Here is a 27,333-nt window from a genome sequence, read left to right on the forward strand (position 1 = left end):
GGCCGACGGGCACGGGGAGCCGGGCTGGCCAGCAGGGGTGTCGGCCGCCCCGGCCCGGCTTCTTTCCTCCTCGAGCGCTGCGTGGGGTTCGCCGAGGGGAGTTAGCTACCTGTGCCCCGAGTTTTCTCTGCGGGAAGGTTTTTAATACCGTCAGTTTGCGTTCCTTTAATACATACAGGGCCGTTCCAGTTGTGGCTGGTTCTTGTTGAGAGTGCTTCGATAGTTCCTGTTATTTCAAGGGATTGCTCCATTTCACCTCAGTTGTCCAATTTATTGGCATGAAGATGTTTATGATATTCTTTATTACCCTTTTAATAGCTGTGGAATCTATAGTGATGCCATATCTGTCGTTTCTGATATTCATAGTTTGTCTTCTCTTTATTTTTCCTGATCAGTCTCTCTAGAGGTTTATCAGTTATTGATCTTTCAATATCAATATTGATCAATATCGATCCACTAGATGGCTCTTTCTTTTTGAAGTCTGTTATTAACACATCAGGTCCATTGTGCAAAAATCCTACGCTCCTAGAGCAGTGCCTGGTGTACAGAAAACGCTGTCAATGAATAAATGAGTGAAAAATAAAGGAATCGATGATTTCTACATGTAAAGTTCTTTTAACATTGCCACTTTATTTTAGACATCAGCCATTTCTTCATCTCTTGTGTCAATACTTCGTTACTCAGGAAGATGCAACTCAGCAGAACCTCCAGAGGCCAGCTTAAATGAAAGCTTGAGGACATGTCCCCAGAGAAGGCGAAAGGGAGGTGAAGCAGAGGAATGGCACTGAGGAGGGAGGGGTCCCTGAAACATAAAGAAAGTGGAGGCTTGAAGACGCAGTGAATCAGAGACAGGGCAATAAAACTACAATATAAGAAAGGTACTTTGGGCTATTAAACTAGCAACCCAAAAGGATAGACAGGACAAAAGAGTTTAAACTCTAATAAGAAATGAAGAGCACATAAAGTGAAACCAGAAGGACTACCAAAGTCATTACTGTAAAATTTCCAACATAATCGCATCGAGTGTTCCAAAAAGGTATTTGAGCGATGCTTAGAATTAGCAGAGGAAGGGTATATAAATTGGCATAGGTAAATTATTTTAAAATAAGATTTATATTTATAGTCAACTCTGAAAAATAGTATACTGGACATATTAGAACTATTTGGAAGTAAGCTGTTAAGATTTCTATCAGATGAAGTACATAAAGGTCATGACATACCTGATGAGGGATATTTCTCATTGCTTTCGGCAGGCTAAAAATTGATTTAATAAACTTGACTGTAGTCTCTAGCCAACCACAGTGAACTTAGGGTTGGATTGCTGCATACGCATTTTTTCAAAACTGTTTTTCTTTCTTTTTTTTTTTTAATGATCATTAAGCTGCACATATTTAAGGGTCTTATTATTTTATTAATTTTGACATATGGATACACCCATTAATGTGTATTCATCACCACAATTTAAAAAAAATGAATGTATCCCTCACTGCCAAGTTTCCCAATCCCTTTTGTATGCTCTCCCTTCTGTCCCATTTGTACTCCACCCCCTGCCCAAGTCTCCAGGAAACTTTTTGTCATTATAGATTAGTTTATATTTTCTAGAATTTTATATAAATGGAAGTTAAAGTGTATACTCTTTGTTTGGTTTCTTTCACTCAGCATAATTACTTAGAGTTTCATGTATTTTGCTGCATGTAGTAAGTTTGTTCCTTTTCGTTGCTGAGTTGTATTCCATGTATGGATATACGATTTGCTTATTCATTCGCCTGTGGATGGATATTTGGGTTCTTTCAAATTTTTGCTATTATAAATAAGGTTATGTATGTGTTCTAGTATGCTAGCTGCCAGAATGCGAAATACCAGAACTGGAATGGCTTTAGAAAGGGGGAATTTAAGAAGTTACAAGTCTACAGTTCTAAGGCTGTGGAACTGTCCAAATTAAAGTAAGTCTTTGGAAATGACCAAATTAAGGCACCAACAAAAGGTTACCTTCATTCGAGAAAGGCCGAGGAAGTTCAGGGTTTCTCTCGCAACTGGAAAGGCACTTGATGAACATGGTGATGTCTGCTAGCTTTCTCTCCAGGCTTCTTGTTTCACGACGCTTTCACAGGGACATTTTCCTTCTTCATCTCCATCATCTCCAAGGGTCTCTGGCAGGTGGACTCGGTGGTTCTCATGACTCTGCTCCATTGTTCTCCTGTCGTTCTGAAGATTTCTCCAAAATTCCTCTTTTAAAGGATTCCAGTAAACTAATCAAGACCTGCCTGGAACGGTTGGACTTACATCCCTCTATTCCGAGGCTAATACCCACAACTGGGTGGGTCACATCTCTGTGGAGATAATCTAATCAACTTTCCAACCTACATTATTGAATAGGGATTAAAAGAATGGTTGCTCCCACAAGATTGGATCAGGATTTAAAACGTGGCTTTTAAAGGGCCGTTATCTTTTGGGAATACTGAAAGACATTCAAAATGGCATAATACTGGTATATGTATCAATATAATGAAGAATGAAAGAATGGATAATGATATATTTAAAATGACCTTGTTTGTGAGTTGATATTTGTCAAATAAGCTGCCTGATGAGTCCATGAGGGTTCATTATACTGTTCTATCTACTTTAGCCAATTCCACTAATATGAAGTTTAAAATTTTAAAATAAAAAGGAGTGTGATAACCTGGACAATAGAAAGAAACCACCCTTTGAAGGTAGTGCTGGATTGGATTGAGAAATTTTAAGCATATTGTAAAATAATCATTTATTATGAGTATAAAGCATATAGATGCTTGGCTGTGTTCCAAACCCAAGCATAAATTTCTTCCTTCCTCCATTACTTTATACCATCTCTATCTCTTCTCCCCTTCATGAATACTGTTATTGGAAAGAGGATGCATGTTCAAAAAGCTTTGTGAATTTGTCAAGTTTACTTCTGATTATGTGCAGTCTGAATAAATAAAAACTATAGGTGTGGTAAATAGTAACTTAATCATTTTCCATGCTAAGATGATCGTATTCTCTGATTAAAAGTGAATTTTGTTTGTATGCTGACTACAAACTATGAATTAATATAGAAAGTTATAGGTTTATATAAGTGAATTCTATCTCTCTGTAGTCAATGCTGATGAAAAATTTAATGAACCTGTTTGTCATATATTTTGAAAAAGAAAGCTTTTCTGTGGACCAGTGAAAATTGTCTAAAATTAAGAGTGCTGCCGATTGTACAACCAAGTGAGGACAACTGTAAGACATGGTCTGTTTATTTTGGACATTATCCATGATACCCAATAGCTGGAAGGAACTTAAGGGTACAATGACTGAGAAGCAGAATGGCAAACGGTGACACATTTATACGGTGGAATATGGTGTGGCCACAAAAAGGAAGGACTTCAAGAGGCACGTAAGGAACTGAATAAAACTTGGACAGTGTGTTATGCAAAATAAACTGAAAACAAAAGAAAAAAAAAAGGAGTGTGATATTTGAATTAAAAAAAAAAGCATGACCTTTCTGGGGCACATAATCCTTTCAAACCAGCACAATAGGCTTTTGTTTTTCTTGGGTAAAAACCTAGAAATGGAATAGCTGAGTCAAATTAACCATGTGACTTGTGTGTGTTTAACTTTTTAAGAAATTGTCACATACTTTCCCAAATTGGTTATACCATTTCACATTCTCACCAAGTGTGAGAGTTCTAGCTCTTTCGTATCCTCACCATCACTTGGTATGGTCAAGGAGAACTTATGGGGGGACTGAGATTCTACTTAATATATACACAGTCATAATTTAGCTAACTGTTTGTACAGGGGAAAGTCACATTACCTAAGTCTTTTTTTTTTTAATTTATAAAATGAAGGATTTAACTCTAACAACATCTGTTTTTAATGATTATTTTCAATTCAGAACATTCAAAGTTTTAAATCTATTTTAATGGAGAATAATTTATATGGTTCAAAACTTAAAGGATACAAAAGGCGACTTAAAAAATTCTCCTCCCACATTTGTCCCTCAGTTAAACAATTCACCCTTCTCAGGCAACTAATGTTGTCAGTTATCCTACCAGAGATAGTGTATCTTTCTTCATTCTTCCTTAAACAGCACAATATACTACTATATCAAAGTACCTTGATTTATTGAGCCCCAGAGTGATGGGCATATTTGTTAGTTCTAATCTTTTATTATAAACAGTATTACAACTAATAGCCTTATACACATGTCCTTTCACATATGTGAGAATACCTACAGGATAAATTCCTACCAGTGAAATAACTGGATTGAAATATATGTGCATTTTAAATTCCAACAAACACTGCCAAATTGCCCTCTACAAAGGGACTCTAAATTTATACTGCCATCAGCACTGAAAAAGTTTCAGAAAACTCCACTTAGAATTTTGTATATCCTTTGAACTAATAATTCCAATTCTACAAATTTACACTAAAACTGCTAAAGAATGGATGAGTCAAAAAAACAGACACAACTTAGACATCCAACAACAGGGAATTAAAGTAATGTGCATCCATACAATGGAGCAGAAGGTAGTCATTTAAAATAACGATGTAGAATAATTATTCATTAACGCGAAAAAGTGTTCATTCTATATCAAGTGAAAAAAAGCTGGCTTTAAAACCATTGTACAACATAATCCTATTCATGTTTTTAAAAATCAGTATGGAAGATGGTGGCATACGGAGCTGTGGAGTTTAGTAAGTCCTCTAGAGCATCTAGTAAATGGCCAGGAACTGTCTGGAACAACTGTTTGGGGAGCATTCGTGACCGGACACACCTCATACACCAGTCTAGAATGGGTGGAAGGACCAAAATCACAGTACAGAACTGTAAGTAAAGCCCCAAAGTGCAGAGACTGGGACTCCTCCCCCAGTGGCACAGCAGGCTGTGTTAGAGGTACATCCCCATGGGGAAAAGCAGTGTCTACCTGGAGCAAGGGAAGGTAGCTCAACCAAGCTCCAATTGTAGTTTTAATTAACAAATTTGGGCTACTGAATACAAGATGTGAGCACAGATAAACCCAGAGTAAGCAGGAAAGGAACCCTGAGGTCTCTTCTGGTAGAGATGAGGTAGGGCTGACAGAAAACAAACAAACAAACAAAAAATGGAGACTTTTGGAATCAGCTGAGCTCAGAATACTGGAAAAGGGTTGTGTCTCAAAAAAGGGGCACATAAAGCTGGGTACCAACTCCAGCTCTTGACTGGTGAACACTGGGAGCTGGGGACTGACTCCAAAACAGGATTACTATTTTTTTCTTTTTTAACTATTCTAAGTAATTCATTAGAGAAAGCCTCAGACATTGTCAACTGTCAGCACTGACCCAGGCAACAGAGGGGTTAAGGTAGGTCTGAAAGACAAATTAACTAGTCAAGTGAAGGAGATAACTCCTAAAATGTGTATCTCCCCAAGAAAAGGTGGGGGTGAGCCCAGCACAAGTAGAGGGGGTGGGCCCACCACAAGTGGAGTTCCTCATTCAGAGCATTCAGAACCCAAGAGCTGGAAAACAGAAACACCTTAAGCTCCCTTTCTAACTCAGGCAGGGGCAGGGTCTACTGAGAATTAAAGGCACCACACCACTTTATGCTGGTGGGGATCTGCAGGTTGACAAGCACCAAAGGCTGGCTGGGCAGGATAGAAAAGCACAGAGTCTAGAGGCTTCACAGGAAAGTCTGACAACCTGCTGGGTCTCACCCTCAAAGGAACTTGATACTGATTATATCTTCCTGCTGCAACCTGGGCCTCTCTGGTCTGAGAAAATCTGACTAGGATCAATCATATGTGAGAAGATCCAAATCAAAAGAAGGTTCCACATAGGCAGGGCAAGAACTGGAAAAACAAGAGCTGAAAAATTCTGATCAGTTAAACAGAAGCAATGCTAGAGGTCTAGAATAAGTTGAACTGAATACCAAAGAACAGATAGAGAACAAAACCAACCAAGAAGAAAAACCTAGGTAAAAGAGTGAAAACAACATCCAGGATAAACAAATCAAGGAAATCAGATGCTGAGCACCAGCAAAAAATTACACGTTTTGTAGGAAGAATGACAATATGGCTGGGTCAAAGGAATAAGCTAACACTTCAAATGAGACGTAAGAGTTGAAACAACTGATTAAAAATATTCAAACATACATGCTAAATCACATTAAAAATCAAATCAATGAGTTGAGGGATGATATGGCAAAAGAGATGAAGGATATAAAGAAGACATTGGGTGAACTTGAAACTTTAAAAAAACAAATGGCAGAACTCATAGGAATGAGAGACATAGTAGAAGAGATGAAAAACACAATAGGGACCAACGATAACACATTTGAAAAGGCAGAAGAAGAGATTAGTGAACTAGAATACAGGACATCAGAAATCCTACACACAAAAGAACAGATACAAAAAAGAATGGAAAAATATGAGCGGTATCTCAGGGAATTGAATGACAACATGAAGTGCACAAATATACGTGTTATATTTATATTCCCAGAAGGAGAAAAGAAGAAAAAAGGAGCAGAAAGACTAGTGGAAGAAATAATCACTGAAAATTTCCCATCTCTTATGAAAGACATAAAATTATAGCTCCAAGAAGTGCAGCTAACCCAAAAAGAATAGATCTGAATAAACCTACTCAAAGACACTAATCAGACTGTCAAATGTCAAAGACAGAATTCTGAAAGCAACAAGAGAAAAGCAATCCATCACATACAAGCTTGATAAGACTATATGCAGATTTCTCAGCAGCAACCATGGAGGTGAGAAGTCAGTGGTATGATATATTTAAGATACTGAAAGAGAAAAACTGCTAACCAAGAATTCTATATCAAGCAAAACTGTCCTTCGAAAAGTTTTAAATGTTTTCCAACAAACAGACATTGAGAGAATTCATAAACAAGACATCTTCTGTACAAGAAATACTTAAGGAACACTACAGGAAGATTGTACAAGACAAGAGAGAGAGGTTTGAAGAAAAGAATAGGAATGAAGACTATCAGTAAGGGTACAGAATAAAGTCATGACATATGCAACAATGTGGATGAACCTTGAGGACATTATGTTGAGTGAAATTAGCCAGAAACAAAAATTCAAATACTATTTGGTATTACTAATATTAGCTAACATTAATGAGCAAATTTTGAGAATAAAGTTGAGAACATAGGTTAAAAGGAGGCAGAAAGAGGGTAGAGATTGGGCACTTGATGCTGACAGACTACAGAAGGTTCAACAGGATTGACTGTAGAGATTCAGAAATGGATACAGCAATACTATATGTGTAAGTATACTGAACAAAGCTGAGTGTTAGTACGGCTGAAAGAGGAAGGCTAGGGATATGTGAACACCAGAAGGAAACAGATACTAAAGACTAGGACTGTATAACTTAGTAAAACCTAGAGTGGACAATAATGGTGATTAGATGTACAAATATAATAATATTTTTACATGAGGGAGAACAAATGATTGTCAACATTGCGAGGTGTTGAAAATGGGATGGTATATGAAAAAGTAAAGTCAATGCAAACTAAGGTCTATAGTTAACACTAACATTGTAATTTGCATCCAATAAATGTAACAAAGTCAAGATACTGAAGCTAAATGTAAATAAGATGGAGATATAAGAGAGGGACATGGAATTCTTGGTGTTCTTGTTTCTCTATTTTATAATTTATTTTTTATGGGGATGAAATTATTTCAAAACGTACATATTGTGATATATCATCATACCATCTACACTGAGGTGATCAGATAAACAAGTATAAAATCTCAATAACAGTTTCTGCATTTAATACGAAGACATTCTTATTGAGGCTTCAAAGGGCAAGTGAAGATTTGCAATGATCCAATTATTAGTTTTGTCCAGTTCCCCTTGGAGCCAGTGGCTGGGCAAGCTATAAATAGAATCTAGTTAAGCCATTTATATCCATCCACCTATCCAATAGTTCCTTAACATCCACTTCATGTGAGGCAGTATGCTGGGTAATGGAGACATGAAATGAGTAAGAAATTATTCCTACCCACCAAGAACAGTAGAAGAAACAGTCAAATAACTACAGTACAGTGTGATGTCATGTACTAAGGCATAACAAAGCATTATGATAGCCTCTAACTGCCTAGAGGAATAAAAGAAAAGATTCAAAGAGAAGGTGATACTTGAGCTGGAACCTGAAGCTAAGTGGGAAACATTTCCAGGGAAATGCAGCCTCAGCTCCCATTTAAGGCAGGGTTCTTAAAGTAAACAGAATTTGACAGGATATCATGAGATTTTTATAAGAATTACTTGACTGTGGGGATAGGTAAGTCCAAATTCCATGGGGCAGAATGCAGGTTGAGAACTCTGAAGATGGTTTTCGATGAATTCCCCAGGGGATGCTGGCTGGCTGAAGTAGAGATGGAAATTCTTCTGACTGCTAAAATCATCACTTCATTTAACATCTTTCGACTGATTGGATGAGATGCCTCTCACTGTTGAAGGCAATCTCCTCAGTTGATTGTAGGTGTAATCGGTCATAGATGTAAGCAACTTACTGATGATACAGGTCCATGAAATCTCCTCCCAGTAACAATCAGGCCAGTGCTTGCTTGACCAAATTAACAAGGCACCATAGCCTTGTCAAGCTGGCTCATGAGCTTAACCATCATAGCTCCTAACACAAAGGACAGCTCCTTTTGTTCCTATTTTAGTAAGAAGAAAATTAAGATATAGAGACAACATTAACTGTCAAAAGGGCCTCATAGTGGCAAGGCACAACCTCTGTACAACTCAGGAATCTAGACTGCCTATCCCTAAATTTATAGCACCTAAGAATATAATCCCTTTGAATTTTGAATACTAAAAAAAAATCCAACTTTAAGCATTTGCTTTATTCCATGCAATCATCTTACCAAGGATATCCAACTCCTCTAAGAAGGTCCTTATACTTAAAATTTTGTTGAAGGAAGTTCAACAAAGGGTCAAACAGATTCTGAAAAATGCAATAAAATCTCTGACTGAACCTCACATTTACTCATTTTAAAACCAGTTAATGCTAAATTGTTCTTAAGAGGTAAAGGAGGAAGGTTGATTTTTCCATGGAAAAGTTGGGCCTAAGGGACAAGACAGCACTAAGTCATTAAATTACATACGTTTCTATCTAAAATTTTTCTTCATTTTTAACAATGTTATGGAGAGCATCCTGGGAAATTAAGCTACTATCCAAATGTCTTATTCATAAAATGAAAAAGGAGGAAGTCCAAGATGGAGCTGCATTAAAACAAGTATCTCGAATGTAAACAGAGGCTAAAGTTGAATGCTCTAAACAACCCACTTAATGTCACATTCACATCTGAGGATTTCTTGAGGTCTCCACAAACACTGCATACATAGACAATGTCTGCAGAGTGCTACCACTTTAAGAAGGAAAACTATTACAGGGGTGAGGGAGGAAGGATGAGGAAAAGTTGCTGTTTTGTCTATAGTTAAAGAGTAATAAATTAATCCTGAATTTGTTAACAGGGTTTTTTGTTTTGTATTTTTTTTCCTTCAAAGAGAAAATCTAAAGAGTGTGAAGGTACAAAAGGGAAAGTGAAATCTAACTGCAATAATAACTCATGCAATCAGTCCCTTTCTATGTGGCATTATAAAACCTCTTGAGTATGCAAGAGTTTATGCTTTTACAAAAGAGAACTCCTACATCATTGCATGGCACAGCTACTACTTCCAAAGACCTTTTACAAAATGATCCCTTAGTATTTTTCACAATCCCTATCAGGCTTCCTACAGAGATTAAGCCTAAAATTAAATGCAGAATTGCAGAGATAAGTTCTGCTAGTTCCAATTTTTTGGCTCCAAATAATGTGAGAAAGGGCATCACAATCATATGGACACAGTTTCACAGTGATGGACATAAACAGGAGGCACAAGCTGTGACTGGTCCTAAGAAAATGAAACGTAGAAGCAGGTTCAAAACCAGTATCTCATACTTCTCATTCTTATTCAGCCAGAGTAGGGCTGCTTCATATTTGTAATATGCATTTTGGATCTTTCTCAAGAGTTGCTCTTCGGGTGCACCATGATAAGGAAAATCAGATATTTGGCTTGATACAAGGTATTCAACTTATGGGTGTGTATTAGGGTTCTCTAGAGAAACAAAACCAACAGGAGATATCTGTAATTATGAGATTTATGAAGATGTTTCATACAATTGTGGGAATGGAAGTGTCCAAAATCTGCATGGCAGGCTGTGAAGCTGGTAACTCCAATGAAGGGTTGGATGAACTCCACAGAAGAGGCTCATTGGCTGAAGAGGCAGCGAAAAAGTCTCTCTTCTTCCTTTAAAGTCTTCAGCTGACTGGAGTATCTCATTGGTGAAAGACACACCCTGGTTGATCACAGATGTAATCAGCCACAAATGAAATCAACTGACTGATGATTTACTACACCAGCCTTCCAGTTTACCAACCCCCACAAAATATCCTTGCAGTAATGTTCAGGCCAATATTTGCCTGACCAAGCAACTGGGTATCATTACTTGACCAAGTTGACACCAGAAGCTAACCATCACAGGGTGCTTCACTCATGGTAAGCTTCTCACCAAAGACATCTGAGATCCTGCTACCATAAAGAGGCTATGGTCCAACAATCCCTGCTAGAGTTCGGTTTTCAACATGCAGAGGATAATCTGATCACGACCTTTCCTTGTTGTTGCATTAAATGGCAGGAATTTAGAGTATTCAGTCAACAGATCCTCCCAGTAACCTTCCGGGTGACATCATCCATCTGCAAGTGTTTCATAATAAACTGGCTTCCCCTTTGAGCAATTTCTTGGGATACATCAGCATTTACTTTTACAAATTGCAATAGCTCCTGGACATTGGAGAGATCTGTTTTGACTGGGATACAGTGGACCCAAGGCTTCAGTTGTGGATAGAAGAATTCTAGCCACTCTTCACCAACATGGAAAATAGGAGAGGTGCTTGAACCAGAAACTTGCAGCTACACCCTGAAAATTAAACAGATACTTGAATTTGCAGTGGCCCACTAATGGTACATCCTTAGCACCTGGCTTTCCCAAGGTATCGTTCATAGATTTCTAGGACTGGTTTTTTGGCGTATTCTGCATCCATAAGTTTTGGGTATTTCTGAGATAAAATTAGAGGATCTTGTTCTGGACTTGTCCTTGATCCTCAGAAATATGCTGTAGAATTTTTCTTTTTGAATGGCCACTGTGCTGCTGACCTTGCTAGGTCTTCTCTAGGAGGTCCCACCATCCAAGACCTATAGGATAAACTGGCCAAAGAGCAGGTCCCCTTCCCAAAATGTTCAATCAGGATACATGATATCATAATACTCTGATGTCTTAGTGAAGGCTCCATCCATTTAGGAACCTGAGGATACTCTCGTACATTGATTACCATCTCCATGTCAGGTAGGTATCCAATAACCTCCAAAATAAAGTGTCCAACTCCACTACAACTTGAGGGAAACATGCAGTCATTTTCCTGGTATAATCTGTTCTTAATGATTTGATAGTGAGTTCCTAACTTCCATCTGACCACCACCACCACCATCTTCTTGGAGATACCTCCTCAGAAAGGAGTAAGATCCTGTTATATAACACCACGGTAGCAGCAGCAGTTTTGGCTTGAACATGGCTCATAATTCTCCAAAGACCTAGCAATTTGGTCAATAAAAACTTACCATTTTGAACCTCGTTCCCCCTGGTGGTCTTGTGCAGTGGGCAGGAACAGCAAGGGCAGCCACTTCCATTTTATTTTACATTCTTTATTTTTTACCCCCTTCTCTCTTTGTGGAAGAAATGGAAATGTCCTTATGTAGATTGTGGTGGTAAATGCATAACTATGTCATTATATAGGAAACCACTGATTATTTACTTAGGATGGATTATATAGTGTATGAATAAAACTGTTTAAAAATAAACAGAAAGATATAAGTGCTGGAGAAAATGTTGAGAGAGAGATGTACCTATTCACTGTTGGTAGGAACGTAAAATGGTGCAGTCTCTCTGGAGGACAGTGTGGCGGTTCCATAGGAGTCTAAGTATAGGGTTGCCATATGATCCTGCAACTCAGTTTTTAAGTACATACTTGAAGTAAAAGCAGGGCCACAAATGGGCTCTTGTACACTGGTGTCTGTGGTGGCAGTATTCACAGTTTGCAATGGATAGAGGTGGCCTAAGGTTACATCAACTGAGGGATGGAAGCATGAACTGTGGTGTATATATACAATGGAATATTGAGCAGAATATTCCATTGTATATTGAGCAAGAAGGAATGAAGTTGTGAGGCATGCAACTAGGTGAATGAATCTTGAGGACAGTATGTTGAGTGAAATAAGCCAGAAACAAAAAGACAAAAAATATAATGCCTCACTAATATGGACTGATTATAATGTGAAAATTCTGAGAATTGAATTCAAGCGCATAGGTTGTCAAGGGAAGCTTTATTGTAAGAGTTCCTAGATTGTAAGCTCTTATAGCAATCAAGTCTCTTTCTAAGCTGTAATGGTTATTTCTAAATCCTGAGGTGCTAAGGTCTTTGTGTATAACCTGGTCATCTCCTAGAACTTTGGGCATCTGTGAGACCCCTGAGACTAAGAGCTAGAGTTTTGCAACTATGAAAGTCAGCATTACCCCATACAGAACCTATTTCAAAAGCTGAAAAATACATCAGACTTCAATTAGGTATATGAATGAAGCTGCTCTGGTTAGGACTAAGGTAAATCAGACTAAAGCATAAAGGATGCTATTCACTGTGTTTTAAAATTTCACCTTCTGTGTGAGACCAAAAGAAGAGATGTTTATTTGGTACGAAACTTGTATTTTCAATAGTGCACTGTCTAACTTGTATGGTCAGTTTATTCAAACACCATAATTACATGGAACCATGAATGGGGAGTGTGAACTTGTTGGTCTGTACAGTTTAGTGTGATGCTCTGATAAATTCCAGAGTAATTTATGCAGAAAATAAAAAATTTTTGCAGTCCCTTTGAGGGACTGGGGGAAAAGTGGAAACATTAAACTTCCCCACCTAGGGAAGACCTGATATTCTCACATGCATTGGGGACTGCCCAGAATAAGAAAGAGGCCCTTTAATCCTTTATAGCTATTGTAATGACTGGATACACCCTAGAGTATATTAAGCAGATAATCAAAAAGTATTGCCAAAGTCCCCTGAGGTATGGGAGAAAGAATATGGAACTATTAAACCTTACCATCAGGGAATGTGCTGATATTGTTTCAAACTTTAGGGACACCCAAATCAATAGGCCATGCCTTCAATCCTGAGGCTTACTCTTGTGAAGCTTATGTAGGTAGCAGAGAAGCTTAGACTACTTATAGGCATGCCTAAGAGTTATTTCCAGAAGACCTCTTTTGTTGCTCAGATGTGGCCTCACTCTCTCTGAGCCCAACTTTGCAAGTGAAATCATTGCCCTCCCCACTACATGGGACATGACATCCAGGGGTGAAACTCTCCCTGGCAACATGGGAGATGACTCCCAGGTATGAATCCAGTCCTGGCACTGTGGGATCAATAATTACATCCTGACCAAAAGAGGGAAAAAGTGTAATTAATAAAGTATCAGTGGAGGAGCCAAAATGGCGGCTTAGCAAAGTGTGGGTTTAATTCGTCCTCCAGAACAGATACTAAATAACCAGGAACAGTATAGAACAGCTCCTGGGTCCACGTCAGTGATCGGACACACAGAGTACCCAAATCTGGGCCAGCTGGACCAGCTGTGAGCCCCCCAGAACCATGAGTTTCCCAAGCCATAGCGGCCAGTGCCCCTTCCCCACAGGCTGCTTTCCAGAAGGGAAAGGAAAGGGCCTTCACTAACAGCAGGGGCTGAGTGTAACTAACCTTCAAGTGTGGAATCAATTCACAAATTCTGACTACTGAAAATAGGCCCCCAGCTCAGGTGAACCTGGTCAAAGTGGAGGTCGCCGATTTTTATCCCAGTGCTAAGGAAGCAGGGCTGAAGGAAAAAGAAAAAGAAAAAAAAAAAAACAGAGGTTTTTGTGGCTGTGTTTCTAGGAGGTTTGACTGCCCTTGGATACAGGGGCAGGGCTTCTCAGGCTGCAGGTGCCCCAGGCATAGGCAGAAACAAGCTTCTTTGAGAGCCTGTCTGGAGCAGGTGCCTTCCCCAGGGGAGGGGTGAGACTCAACTCAAGTGGAATCCCTCCCTCAAGGAGTTCAGACCCCAGGGCTTGGTAATTTGAAGCTATTAATACCATCCTACAACCTCTCCTCTATCTCCACCAGGTCCCCAGCAGGGAGAGTGTGCCAAAGTTAAAGGTACTGCATCATCTTATGCTGGTGGGACCTGAAGGCAGACAAGCACCACACACTGGGCAGGATAAGAAAAACAGAGTCCAGAATCTACACAGGAAAGTCTTTCAACCTGCTGGATCTCACCCTCAGGGAAAACTGATGCAGGTGACTCTTTCCTCCTGACAGGAGGCCAGTTTAGTCTGGGAAAATCCAGGTGGGATCTATAACACCTAAATAGACCCTCCTAACGGGTGTGTGGGGGGGAGGCATCATACAGGCAGGGGAAGAAATAAGAAAACAAAAGCTGAAATATTCTCCTCTGTTAAACAAAACCTAAGCTAGTGGTTCAGAAAAAGATGAACTGAATGTCAGAGAACAGAGAGATGACAAATTCATTCAGCAAGAAAACCCTAGGTAAAAGAAGTGAAAGCAATCTCCAGAATAAACTAATTAAGGTAATTAAATGTCTAGATGCCAGCAAAAAAATAACAAATCACACTAGGAAAGCTGAAGATATGGCCCAATCAAAGGAACAAACCAACAAGTCAAATGAGATGCAGGAGTTGAAACAATTAATTCAGAATGTACAAACAGACATGGAAAACCTCATCAAAAACCAAATCAATGAATTGAGGGAGGATATAAAGAAGGCAAGGAATGAACAAAAAGAAGAAATCAAAAGTCTAAAAAAATAAATCACAGAACTTATGGGAATGAAAGGCACAGTAGAAGAGATGAAAAAACAATGGAAACCTACAATGTTAGATTTTGAGAGGCAGAAGATAGGATTAGTGAACTGGAGGATGGAACATCTAAAATCCGACATGCAAAAGAAAATATAGGGAAAAAAATGGAAAAATATGAGCAGGGACTCAGGGAACTGAATGACAATATGAAGCGCACAAATATACGTGTCATGAGTGTCCCAGAAGGAGAAGACAAGGGGAAAGGTGGAGAAAAACCAATGGAGGAAATTATCACTGAAAATTTCCCAACTCTTATGAAAGATTTAAAATTACAGATCCAACAAGTGCAGCGTACCCCAAAGTGAATAAATCCAAACAGACGTACTCCAAGACATTTACTAATCAGATTGTCAGAGGTCAAAGATTCTCTCTTTCAAGAGAGAATCTTGAAAGCAGCAAGAGAAAAGCAATCCATCACGTACAAGGGAAGCCCAATAAGACTATGCGTAGATTTCTCAGCAGAAACCATGGAGACAAGAAAACAGTGGGATGATATATTTAAATTATTAAAAGAGAAAAACTGCCAACCAAGAATTCTACATCTAGCAAAATTGTCCTTCAAAAATGAGGGAGAAATTAAAACATTTTCTGACAAAAAAATCACTGAGGGAATTTGTGACCAAGAGACCGGCTCTGCAAGAAATACTAAAGGGAGCACTAGAGACAGATACGAAAAGACAGAAGAGAGAGGTGTGGAGAAGAGTGTAGAAAGGAAGACTATCAGTAAAGGTAAAAAGAAGAAAAATTAGATATGACATATAAAATCCAAAAGGAAAAATGGGAGAAGAAGTACTACCTGTACAGTAATAACACTAAATGTTAATGGATTAAACTCCCCAATCAAAAGACACAGACTGGCAGAATGGATTAAAAAAACAGGACCCATCTATATGCTGTCTACAGGAAACACATCTTTGACCCAAGGATAAACATAGGTTGAAAATGAAAGGTTGGGAAAGATATTTCATGAAAATAACAATCAGAAAAGAGCAAAGTAGCTATACTAATATCCAACAAATTAGACTTCAAATTTAAAACAGTTAAAAGAGACAAAGAAGGACACTGTGTATTAATAAAAGGAACAATTCAACAGAAGACATAACACTCAAATAGTTATGCACTGAGCCAGAATGCTCCAAAATACATGCAGCAAACACTGAAGATACTGAAAAGAGAAATAGACACCTCTACCATAATAGTTGGAGACTTCAATTCACCACACTCATCAACAGACAGAACATCTAGACAAAGAGGATCAATAAAGAAACAGAGAATTTGAATAATACAATAAATGAGCTAGACTTAACAGACATTTATAGAGCATTACACCCCACAACAGCAGGATGTACCTTCTTCTCAAGTGTTCATGGATCGTTCTCAAGGATAGACCATATGCTGGGTCACAAAGCAAGTCTCAACAAATTTTAAAAGATTGAAATCATACAAAACACTTTCTCATATCATAAAGGAATGAAGTTGGATATCAAGAAGAGGCAGAGTGCCAGAAATTTCACAAATATATGAAGGTTCAATAACACACTCTTACACAACCAGTGGGTCAAGGAAGAAATTACAAGAGAAATCAGAAAATATCTCGAGGCAAATGAGTGATGCCCCGATAAATCCCAGAGTGATTTGAACAGTGAATAAAAAAGTATCTGCAGAGTCCCCTTGGTGGAATGGTGAGAATGGGGGAAAAATTCAACTTCCCCAAGTTGAAGTCTTGATATTCTCACAAGCAGTGCAGACAACCAAAGCTATAGGCTGAGCCCCAAGTCTTGGGGTTTGTTCATATGAAACTTAACCCCTCAAAGGATAAGTCAAGCCTACTTAAAATTAGGCCTAAAAGTCACCCCCAAGAGAACCTCTTTTGTTTCTCAGATGTGGCCTCTCTCTCCAGCCAACACAACAAGCATACTCACCGCCCTCCCACTGTCTACATGAGACATGACTCCCAGGGATGTGGACCTTCCAGGCAATGTGGGACAGAAATCTTGGAATGAGCTGAAACTAAGCATCAAGGGATTGAGAAAAACCCTAGAATGAGCTGAGACTTAGCATCAGGGGATTGAGAAAACCTTCTCAACCCAAAGGGGTAAGAGTGAAATGAAACAAAATAAAGTGTCAATGGCTGAGAGATTCCAAACAGAGTCGAGAGGTTATCCTGGAGGTTATTCTTATGTATTAAATAGATACCACCTTGTTAGTCAAGATGTAGTGAAGAGGCTGGAGGGAACTGCCTGAAAATGCAGAGCTGCATTCTGGTAGCCATGTTTCTTGAAGATGATTGTATAATGATACAGCTTTCACAATGTGACTGTGTGATTGTGCAAACCTTGTGTCTGATGCTCCTTTTATCTACCTTATCAACAGAGGAGTAAAACATATGGAACAAAGATGAATAAAAGGGGAAACAAATGTTAAAATAAATTTAGAGTGAAATTCTGGTGATTGGTGGGGGGAGGGGTGGGGGTTATGGTATGTACGAATTTTTTTCTGTTTTCTTTTTATTTCTTTTTCTGAACAGATGCAAATCATCCAAGAAATGATCATGATGATGAATATGCAGCTATGTGATGATATTGTGAATTACTGATTATATATGTAGAAGGAATGATCAAAAGTTACAAATATTTGCATTTGTTTACTGTTTTTTTAGCATTAAAAAAAGTAAAAAAAATTAACAAAAATAAATAAAGTAAAAATCAATAAATAAAGTATCAGTGGCAGAGAGAGTTCAACTAGAGTTGAGAAGCTACTCTGGAGGTTGCTCTTATGCAAGCTTCAGTAGACCTTGCTACCTATCATAACCTGCCAAAGCCCAACCAGGACCATTCCAGCCAATCCTAAAGAACTCCTAGGGTAACATATAAGATTCCACAAGGGTTCCATGCACTAGAGTAACTTTCCAGAAACCTACAAGCTCCAGATGGGTCCCTGGTGTAGATAAGTCCTGAAACCTAGCCCAGCCTCTCCAGAACATCAGATAGTTCCATTTCCATCTCCCTACCCCATATGAATATGACCCTTCCAATATGAAAAATTTAGAATTGCAATAGCCCAAACACCCCTAAAGAGAGGAATGGAAACATCAAGGTGATGGTGGAGTTATGCAGGAAAGATAGGATTTATCAAGTGAATATGACTGCTGAATCACTAAATTGATATCTCATTTGGTCTCCAGTAGTTTAGAACAGCTAGAATTAAAAACCTAAAATTAAAGAATTGTAACCCATGTCAAACTCTGAAATATGTTCTAAAACCAACTGCAGTGCTGTGTTTTGAAATTTATAGCTTTTTGTATAAATCTCATTTTTCACAAAATGAAGGAAAAAAAGTCAATTGTGATGCTAAAAAAAATTTAAGCCCTCTAGCCTCCTATATTCTGGTGCAGCTAGAAGGAAAAATGTGCAAAGATGGTATGTAGCCCATGACAAACTCTGGGGTCTGTCCTGTAACTACTTGTTAAAGAGTGCTTTGAAATTTATTGCTTTTTTATTTCTTTGCTTTGCATATATGTTACACTATACAACAAAATTTAAAAATAAAGAAAAGAAATAGAGAAGGAAAGAGAGAGAGAATGAGCACATACAAATAAATAAAATCAGAAATGTGAGAGGTGACATAACCATTGACCCTGGAGAAATAAAGGAGATAATGAGAGGATACTATGAGCAGGTATATGCTAAAAACTAGATGACATAGATGAAATGGACAACTTCCTAAAAAAGTATGAATAACCAGCATTGACTCAAGAAGAAATAGATATCTACAAACCAATCACAAATAAAGAGATTGAATCAGTCATCAAGAAGTTCCCCCAAAAAGAAAAGTCCAGGACCGGATGGCTTCACATGTGAATTCTACCAAGCATTCAATAAAGAATTTGTACCAATCCTGCTCACGTTCTTCAAAAAAATTGAAGAAGAGAGAAAGCTACCTACTCATTCTATGCAGCCAATGTCACCCTACTACCAAAGCTAGACTAAGATATAACAAAGGAAGAAAATTACAGGCCAATCTCTTTAATGAATATAGATGCAGAAATCCTCAACAAAATACTTGCAAATCAAATCCAGCGGCACATTAAAAGAATTATATGCCATAATCAAGTGGAATTTATTCCAGGAATGCAAGTCTGATTCAACACAAGAAAATCAATTAATGTAATATACCACATCAATAAATCAAAGCCAAATTAAAACATATGCTCATCTTGTTCAAAAAAGAAAAGGCATGTGACAAAATTAGACATCCTTTCTGGATGAAAACACTTCAAAGGATAGGAATAGAAGGGAACTTCCTCAACATGATAAAGAGTATGTATGAAAAAAAGCACAGCTAACATCATACTCAAAGGGGACAGACTGAAAGCCATCTCTCTAAGATGAGGAACAAAACAAGGATGTTCACTGTCACCACTGTTATTCAAATTGTGCTAGAAGTTCTAGCCAGAGCAATTAAACAAGAAAAAAAAGGTACCCAAATTGGAAAGGAAGAAGTCAAACTCTCAATGTTGCAGATGACATGATACTATATGTCAGAAATTCCAAGAAATTTACAGCAAAGCTACTATAGCTAATAAATGAGTACAGCAAAGTGGCAGGGTACAAGACCAACACCCCAAAATCAACAGTGTTTCTATATATTAGTAACAAACAATCTGAGGAGCAAATCAAGAAAATTTTTCATTAATAATGACAACCAAAGTATCAAATGTTTAGGAATAAATTTAAGTAAGGACACAAAAGGCCTATAAGCAGAAAACTACAAGAAATTGCTAAAAGAAATCATGGAAGATCTAAATAAATGGAAGGGCATACTGTGTTCATGTTTTGGAAGATTAAATATGGTTCAGATGTCATGTCTATACAAGCTGATTTATAGATTCAATGCAATAACAATGAAAATTCCAACAACTTACTTTGCAAAAATAGAAAAAACAATAACCCAATTTATTCAGAAAGGCAGGGTGCCCTGAATAGCTAAAAATATGTTGAGAAAGAAAAATGAAGTGGGAGGTCTCAAGTTACCTGACTTTAAAAGCATATTAAATAGTGATCAATGAAAAGAAGGGGTAAGGGCTGTGGTATGTATGATTTTTTTTCTGTTTTCTTTTTATTTCTTTTTCTGAATTGATGCAAATGTTCTAAGAAATGATCATGATGATGAATATACAACTATGTGATGATATTGTGAGTTACTGATTATATACGTGGAATGGAATGATCATATGGTAAGAATGTTTGTGTTTGTATGTTGGTATATTTAATAAATAAAATAAAGAAAAAAAATTTTTTTAAAAAAAATTCTAAATGTGTTAATTTCTTTTAATTAATAAAAAATAAATAAATAATAGGGGGAACAAATGTTAAAAATAAATTTAGTTTGAAGTGCTAGTGGTAAATGAAAGCGAGGGGTAAGGGGTATGGCATGTATAATCTGTTTTTTTTCTGTTATCGTTTAATTTCTTTTTCTGTTGTCTTTTTTATTTTTTTCTAAATCGAAGCAAATGTTCTAGAAATGATGAATATGCAACTATGCGATGATATTAAGAATTACTGATTGTATATGTAGAATGGAATGATATCTTAATGTTTTGTTAGTTAATTTTTTTTAATTAATAAAAAAATTTAAAAAAAAAAAGCATATTACAGGGGGTGCAAGGGTAGTTCAGTGGTAGAACTCCAGACCCGGGTTCAATTCCCAGCCCACGCACTTCCCAAAAACAAACAAACAAAAAACAAACAAAAGCAAAAAATTCAACAAATGGTGCTGCAATAAGGATATACTCACATGGAAAACGAATGAAATGTGACCCCCAACATACAGCATACAAATTTAAAAAAAGCATATTACAAAGTTACATTGGTCAAAACAGCATAGTACTGACATAAAGATAGATACACTGACCAATGGGATAGAAGTGAGTGTTCGGACATACACCTCATCCATGGACAATTGGTCTTTGATAAGATGGTCAAGCCAACTCAATAAATGGTGTTCAGTAAATTGGAAATTCATACGTAAAAGAATGAAGGGGGAACCATATCTCCTACGCTATACAAAAATCAACTCAAAATGTATCAAAGACCTAAACATTAGATATAAGACGATAAAGCTTTTAGAAGAAAACGCAAAGAAATGGCTTATAAATCTTGTGAAAGGAGGTGGTTTTCTAGACCTTACATGCAAAGCATGAGCAATGAAAAAGAAAACAGATAAATGGGATCTCCTGAATGTTAACAACTTTTGTGCTTCAAAGAACTTCGTCAGGTAAGAAAAATACAGCCTATGCAATGCTTAACAATACTGGAAACTATATATCAGATGGAATTAATATCCAGAATATATAAAGAGGTTCTACAACTCAAGAACAAAAAGACAAATCACCCTATTTAAAAACGAGCAAAATACATGAACAGACGTTTTTTCAGAAAAGAAAATACAAATGGCTAAAAGGCACATGAAAAAATGTGCAACCTCACTGGCTATTAGGGAACTGCAAATAAAAACCACAATGAGGTATCATCTCACACCCACTAGAATGGTCATTATCAAAAAAATAGAAATTGACTAGTGCTGGAGAGGATGTGGAGAAAGAGGAACACTTTTCTACTGCTGGTGGGAATGTAGAATGGTGCAACTGCCCTGGAAGGCTGTTTGATGATTCCTCAGGGAGGAATTGCCATATGATCCAGCAATCCCATTACTAGGAATATATTCAGAGGAATTGAAGGCAAAAACACCAACGGACATTTGCACACTGATGTTTATAGGGGCATATTCACAATTGCAAAGAGATGGAAATAGCTCAAAGGTCCTTCAACAGATGATTGGCTAGACAAAGCTGTGATATATACATGATAGAATATTATGCAGCTATAAGACATCATAAAGTCATGAAGCATGCAACAACATGGATGATCCTTGTGGTCATTAGGCTGAGTGAAATGAACCAGAAACAAAAGGATACACACTGTATGGTCTCACTAATATGAACTAACTTAGTAAGTGAATTTTGAGAGTTAAACTTAAGAACACAGGTTATCAGGAGATAGAAAGAGGGTAGAGATTGGGCATGCATGTTGAAGGAGTACAGAATCTGCAACAGGACTGATTGTAAAGATTCAGAAATGGACAGCACAATATAATCTAATGGTAGCACAACAATATAATTATACTGAATGAAACCAAATGTGAATATGACTGAGGAAGAAGTGCTGGGGGCATGTATGAAACTGGAAGGACAGATAGAGTATAAAGACTGAGATGGAATAACTTAGGAATGCCTAGAGTGGACAATGTTGGTGATGAAATGTACAAATATAAGAATGTTTTTGCATGAGGGAGAACAAATAAATGTCAACATTGCAATGTATTGAAAATGGCATGGTATACAAGAAAAAATAAAATCAATGCAAGCTAGGGTCTATAGTTAACAGTAACATTGTAACAAGCTTTCATTGAATGTAACGAAGGCAATATGCCAAAGCTAAATGCCAACAAGTGGGAGGTATGGGCGGGTAGTATGGGGTTCTCTGTGGAATAAAAGGAAATGTTCTCATATAGACGGTGGTGGTGAAGGCATGGCTGTATGATTATACTGGCCACTGATTTTTCACTTAGGTTGGATTGCATAACGTGCAAATAAAACTGCTTAAAAATGAACAGAGAGGCTCAGACTTTCAGAGGCTACTCCGCTGAGCCCTATGGCCATAGAAAATAAAACCTACTTCCTGAAACTTTGGAACCTCAGCCTGGTTTGTTCTATTTCTGTATAACATTCCAGGAGGCTTAAAGCCTTGTCCCTTTCTCACACAACACTTCTGGGGGCTCGTCCGGGATATGAGGCGGGTGTATTATCACCTCCTTTACCCGTGGCAGTGGCGGTGTCCAGACTAGAGACCCAGCAGAATCCAGCGCCAGCGGCGGGGTGCTTCCCCATTTATCAGATTCCTCACCTCCCTGGGTGGGGCACCCGTCACCGCCAGAGTGGTGATGGATCCGAAAGTTTCTGGAACCGGGTTTCTGGAAGCACCGCCCATCTGACTGATGCCCAGTCAACCCTAAATTCACCTGAATATGAGTATAATACTACTGCAGATACCTTAGCAAAAATTGCTATGAATACCATTACTGAAGAAAACTCCATTCTTGCACAATGGGTACACTGGCAACCTGGACATTTGAGCGCACAAGCTCTGAGCAGTATGTTACAGTGTTCAGCATCTTCAACTGAATGACTGACTAATAGCCTGCCATCGTGGGCTCATGCCTATGCCTGAGTGCGTGATGTCTCTCACTGCTTGATCTGTGCTGAACTCCTGAATGTTGCAACTGAAGAACTTGTGTTACAATTAACACCAACCACTAGACAAACTGAAGTGGGCTAAATTTAACAACTGCTCAGAAAGGAACTTGTGCTATTATCCATGTAGAATGTTGTGTATATATCTCTGATAAGCAAGATTCTGTTAAAAAGACTTTAAAAGGAATAGATGAGGAAGTCAGTCATACATCCCCTTTCTCAAGACCCTTTGCAGGGTGGCCCTCTCTCACTGATACTTAAGTGTTGGTATTATTAACATTAACCATTATAATAGCATCTTTAATTCTACTCTGTGGCTTCTTCTCCTGCTGTTGTCTTTTGGTTTTTGCTCCAGACCAGGGTAATGAGTATAAAAATATTGTACTGGCTGGGTAATCCCTGACATGTTGCGCTGGGTGATATTTTCCCCAGACTATGCAAATGCTGAATTGGCTGGGTGATGTTTATTTTCTTGTCCCAGGCCAGGTGGCTTAATCTATCAAAATTTTTTTGTTCTGGCTGGGTGCTATTCCCATATGTGGATCTGTTACTAACATATAATATTGATATAGATGGATCTGTTCTTAATGTATACTCTTGTTGTACCGGGGAAGTGATGTGCAAATCATGTGGATACCTGAATTAGAATATTTTATTCATTTATTTATTTTCATTTATACCTGGATAAGAATATTTTAATGCTTTGTCCTGTATTTAAGTTAAAAAGACTAAATTTATCCAAAAATGTCCATGGCTAACATCACGAGTAGATCAGATTCTAAGGGCCAAATCTAAGGGAAAGATAAATTTGCAGCCTATTCTGTTCCACCAATGTTGCCGTTGCGTGACCTTGGTAAGTTGTTGAAATGCCCACTCCAGAGTGGGAGGACGGACTGTCTTCCCAGAAGGAGATTACTTTGATAAAAATTATCTAGGTCCCAGGAAATGCCTCTCAGTCCCTAGTCTGTCCCCAGAGAACCATCTGGACCTGGTCACATAAGCTAATTGGAATCCAGCCACTATTGTGTAAAGCTATATAAAAACTGCATACAAGCAGTTACACTTGAGAAGGAAGAGAACCTCATGAGGGAGAGAAGAGAATCTCATCTGCGAGGAGAGGAGGATACTTTGCTTGGGATTTGTCCAGTAAGACCCTGAAAATGCTGTCTCTGGGAATCCCCAATGCTCCTCTTCCCACCTGGTGATGTCCCGCCTGGTGAGGTAACCATGTCTTATTTTCTAAAAATATTTTGATTACTTTCCTAATAAATTCTGTTTTTATATCACTAAAATTTGTGTTGTCTGCAAATGCAAGCCTCTAAATTAAGTAGCCACAAATACTGTGTTGCCTTTCACTTAATAATATGCCACAGGCTCTGGATTCCTTTTTATTTACTTATCATTAAAATTTGATTGCTTAAAGGTTAAAATAAATTGGGTAGATGGAAATACTTTGACCAATGGGTCAAAGAAGAAATCACAAGGGAAATTAGGAAATATCTTGAGGCAACTGAAAATGAAAACACAACATACAAAAGCTTATGGGATGCAGCAAAGGTAATGCTGAGAGGGAAAATTTATAGCTCTAAATGCTTACATTAAAAAAAGAAGAAAGAACTCAAATCTGAGACCTAACCTCACAACTGAAGGAGCTATTAAAAGAAGAGCAAACTAAACCTAAAGCAAGCAAAAGAAAAGAAATAAAGATTAGGGCAGAGACAAATGAAAAAGAGAATAAAGAAACAAAAGTCCATGGGGTAGAGGATGGGGAGTTACAGCTTAATTAGTAGAGTTTCTATTTAGCACTATGGAAAAGTTTTGGTAATGGATGGTAGTGGTGGCAGCACATCATCAATGCAATTAATTAGCATTACTGAATTACATGTTTGAATGTGGATAAAAGAGGAAATTTTAGGGTGCATAGATGTTTCTAGAATAAGTACAACACACTGAAACGTAATGTAAACAAGGGTCTACCGTTAAGAGTAAAATTATAACAATAATGTTTCATCAGTCATAATAAAGTTTCCATATTAATTCAAAGTGTTAATAATAAGGAAAACTGTGTGCTGGGGGAGGCATATATAGGAACGTCGTATTTTCTGCATGATTTTTCTATAAACCTACAAATTCTCTAATAAAGAAAAAACAATACTATATATATGTTTTAAAGTAAATAGATTCACAATAGCATCAACAGAAATAGCTCATACTGAAACCAATCTGAAGGATTTCTCAGCTCAAAGCAAAGGATCCAGAGAGAGCGAAATCCCTGGGGGTCCCTGCCACCCAAAGTCATTCAACTCAAATGCCCTTTTCTCTGGGAAAGATTGCTCATAGTGATCTTAATCATGTACCATAAGCAACTGTATCCTCTCTGCCATTCAGTTTAGGTGAGAGAGGGCACAAATTACTACACAAAAGAAGCATATTCCCAATCCCTTCTAATTCAGCCATGGTGGGACACTGACGTTTAGACAATCTCACCATTTAATTATGTCTAAAACCTGTTTTACAATCCAGTTGATGAGTTCTGGGTGTTTGATAAACAGTTCCTTCTCAATTCCCTGCTATTAACCACCAGGTAGTTATGGCAATTAATTAATACCATCCCTTGGCTATCAGCCAGGTCGTGCTCTCCAAATTGGCATCATTACCTGAGGTTTGCTTCACAGTCTCTTCTTATACTGCCTTCTCTCTCTGACTAGTAGAATTTGAGGCGCTTATATAGAAATACAAATGGGTAGTATGGGGTTGTTATCCACTGTTGCACCCCAGAGGGAAATTCTTTTTGTGATTACAGATGCACTCCTCTCAAGTGAAAAAATAAATCTACATGGTTTCTTGCATAGTACGTCAGAATTACACATTCCCAGTCTTGCCTGTAATTCTGAGCTTAGAATTCTCCCACCTCCTCAGGTGTTTTATTCCTTTCTTCCTAAATCCATTTTTCCTGGTACCCATTCCACCCTACATCTCAACTCAAGGATGGAATGCTTTCAAATAAGGAGTTTTACAATCCACTAGGATTTCACTTGGAATCCACTCCAACTGCATCCATGGACCAAGTCTGAGACTGCTCTTAACTCCTACAGTCCCAGCTCTTTGTACTCACTGTTGCTGGACTTAAGGTCACGGTGGAGGATGGGGACAATAGCTTCACTGTGTAAGCAGTTCATCCCTCTGGCAATCTGCACAGCCCAATTCACCAGAATGTCCAAGAGAATCCTCTGTCCAGAAATACACTCTATTCAAAGGCCCTCCATGAGCAAACTCCATGACCAAGCACAGGACGGGCTCCTTCAGACACACTCCTCTAAGGGCCATGGTGTCGGGATGCTTCAGCACAGCGAAGAGCTTGGCCTCTTGGCGAACATTCTCTATGGGCTGGCTGATATCCTCATCAGGGTCATGGTGAGCTGCTTTCACAGCAACCTCATCCCCTATCCAGAAAGCACGACAGACTTGTCCAAAGCTCCCAATGCCAATAATCTCTTCCAGAGTTAGCTCCGTAAAATCAATCTCTAACACTGAGAAAGAGAGGGAAAGAAGAGGTCAAAACATTCTGGAAACACCAATTAACCTTCTAGATAGGTAAACACAGTAATGTGTCTGTTCACTTCACCTTTTCCCTCTCCCCCATCAGAAGGGAAACTCCATAAGGGCAGGAACTGTGATTCCCTAATTTTCTGTAGCATTGTCTTTTCTGACTACCACATAATAGGCACTCATTAAATAAATTCCACTTGGACAATCATGCAGAATTCTAAATCAAGACCAACTACTTTATCTAAAGGCAACACTGGGGGAAATCATTTTTCTAAAGCTTATTCAGTTTTTACTATGTATCAGGTGGTGAGAGGTACACAATCCAGTGCCAAGACAAACACACACAACAAACCAAACCATAGTATAAGAAGAAACCTTCAAGGAAGTTTGATCACAGTATTAGGAAAACCACTAACTTTCATTGTGGGGTAGGGTGAATGGTGAAAGGAGTTGCAGGGAAGAGAATATG

General features: G+C 38.1%; 1 protein-coding gene across 5 annotated transcripts in view; it reads right to left on the reverse strand.

Annotated features, from left to right (window-relative positions):
* Positions 1 to 40: 40 nt before the first annotated feature.
* LOC143651758 (mitogen-activated protein kinase kinase kinase 9-like) overlaps positions 41 to 27,333 on the reverse strand; it is a 43,752-nt gene continuing 16,459 nt past the window's right edge. For 2 of the 5 annotated variants that reach the window (XM_077122514.1, XM_077122517.1), the window contains one exon: positions 20,657 to 26,845. In XM_077122514.1, coding sequence (XP_076978629.1) covers positions 26,475 to 26,845 — 371 coding nt within the window. In that variant the 3' untranslated portion in view covers positions 20,657 to 26,474. Of the gene's footprint in view, positions 803 to 1,989; positions 2,229 to 11,807; positions 13,963 to 20,656; positions 26,846 to 27,333 lie in introns of those variants that run through there. The other 3 variants (XR_013160199.1, XR_013160200.1, XM_077122516.1) reach the window with 3 other exon arrangements.

Source organism: Tamandua tetradactyla, chromosome 12, assembly GCF_023851605.1.
Source record: "Tamandua tetradactyla isolate mTamTet1 chromosome 12, mTamTet1.pri, whole genome shotgun sequence".
Classification (NCBI taxonomy): Eukaryota; Metazoa; Chordata; class Mammalia; order Pilosa; family Myrmecophagidae; genus Tamandua; species Tamandua tetradactyla.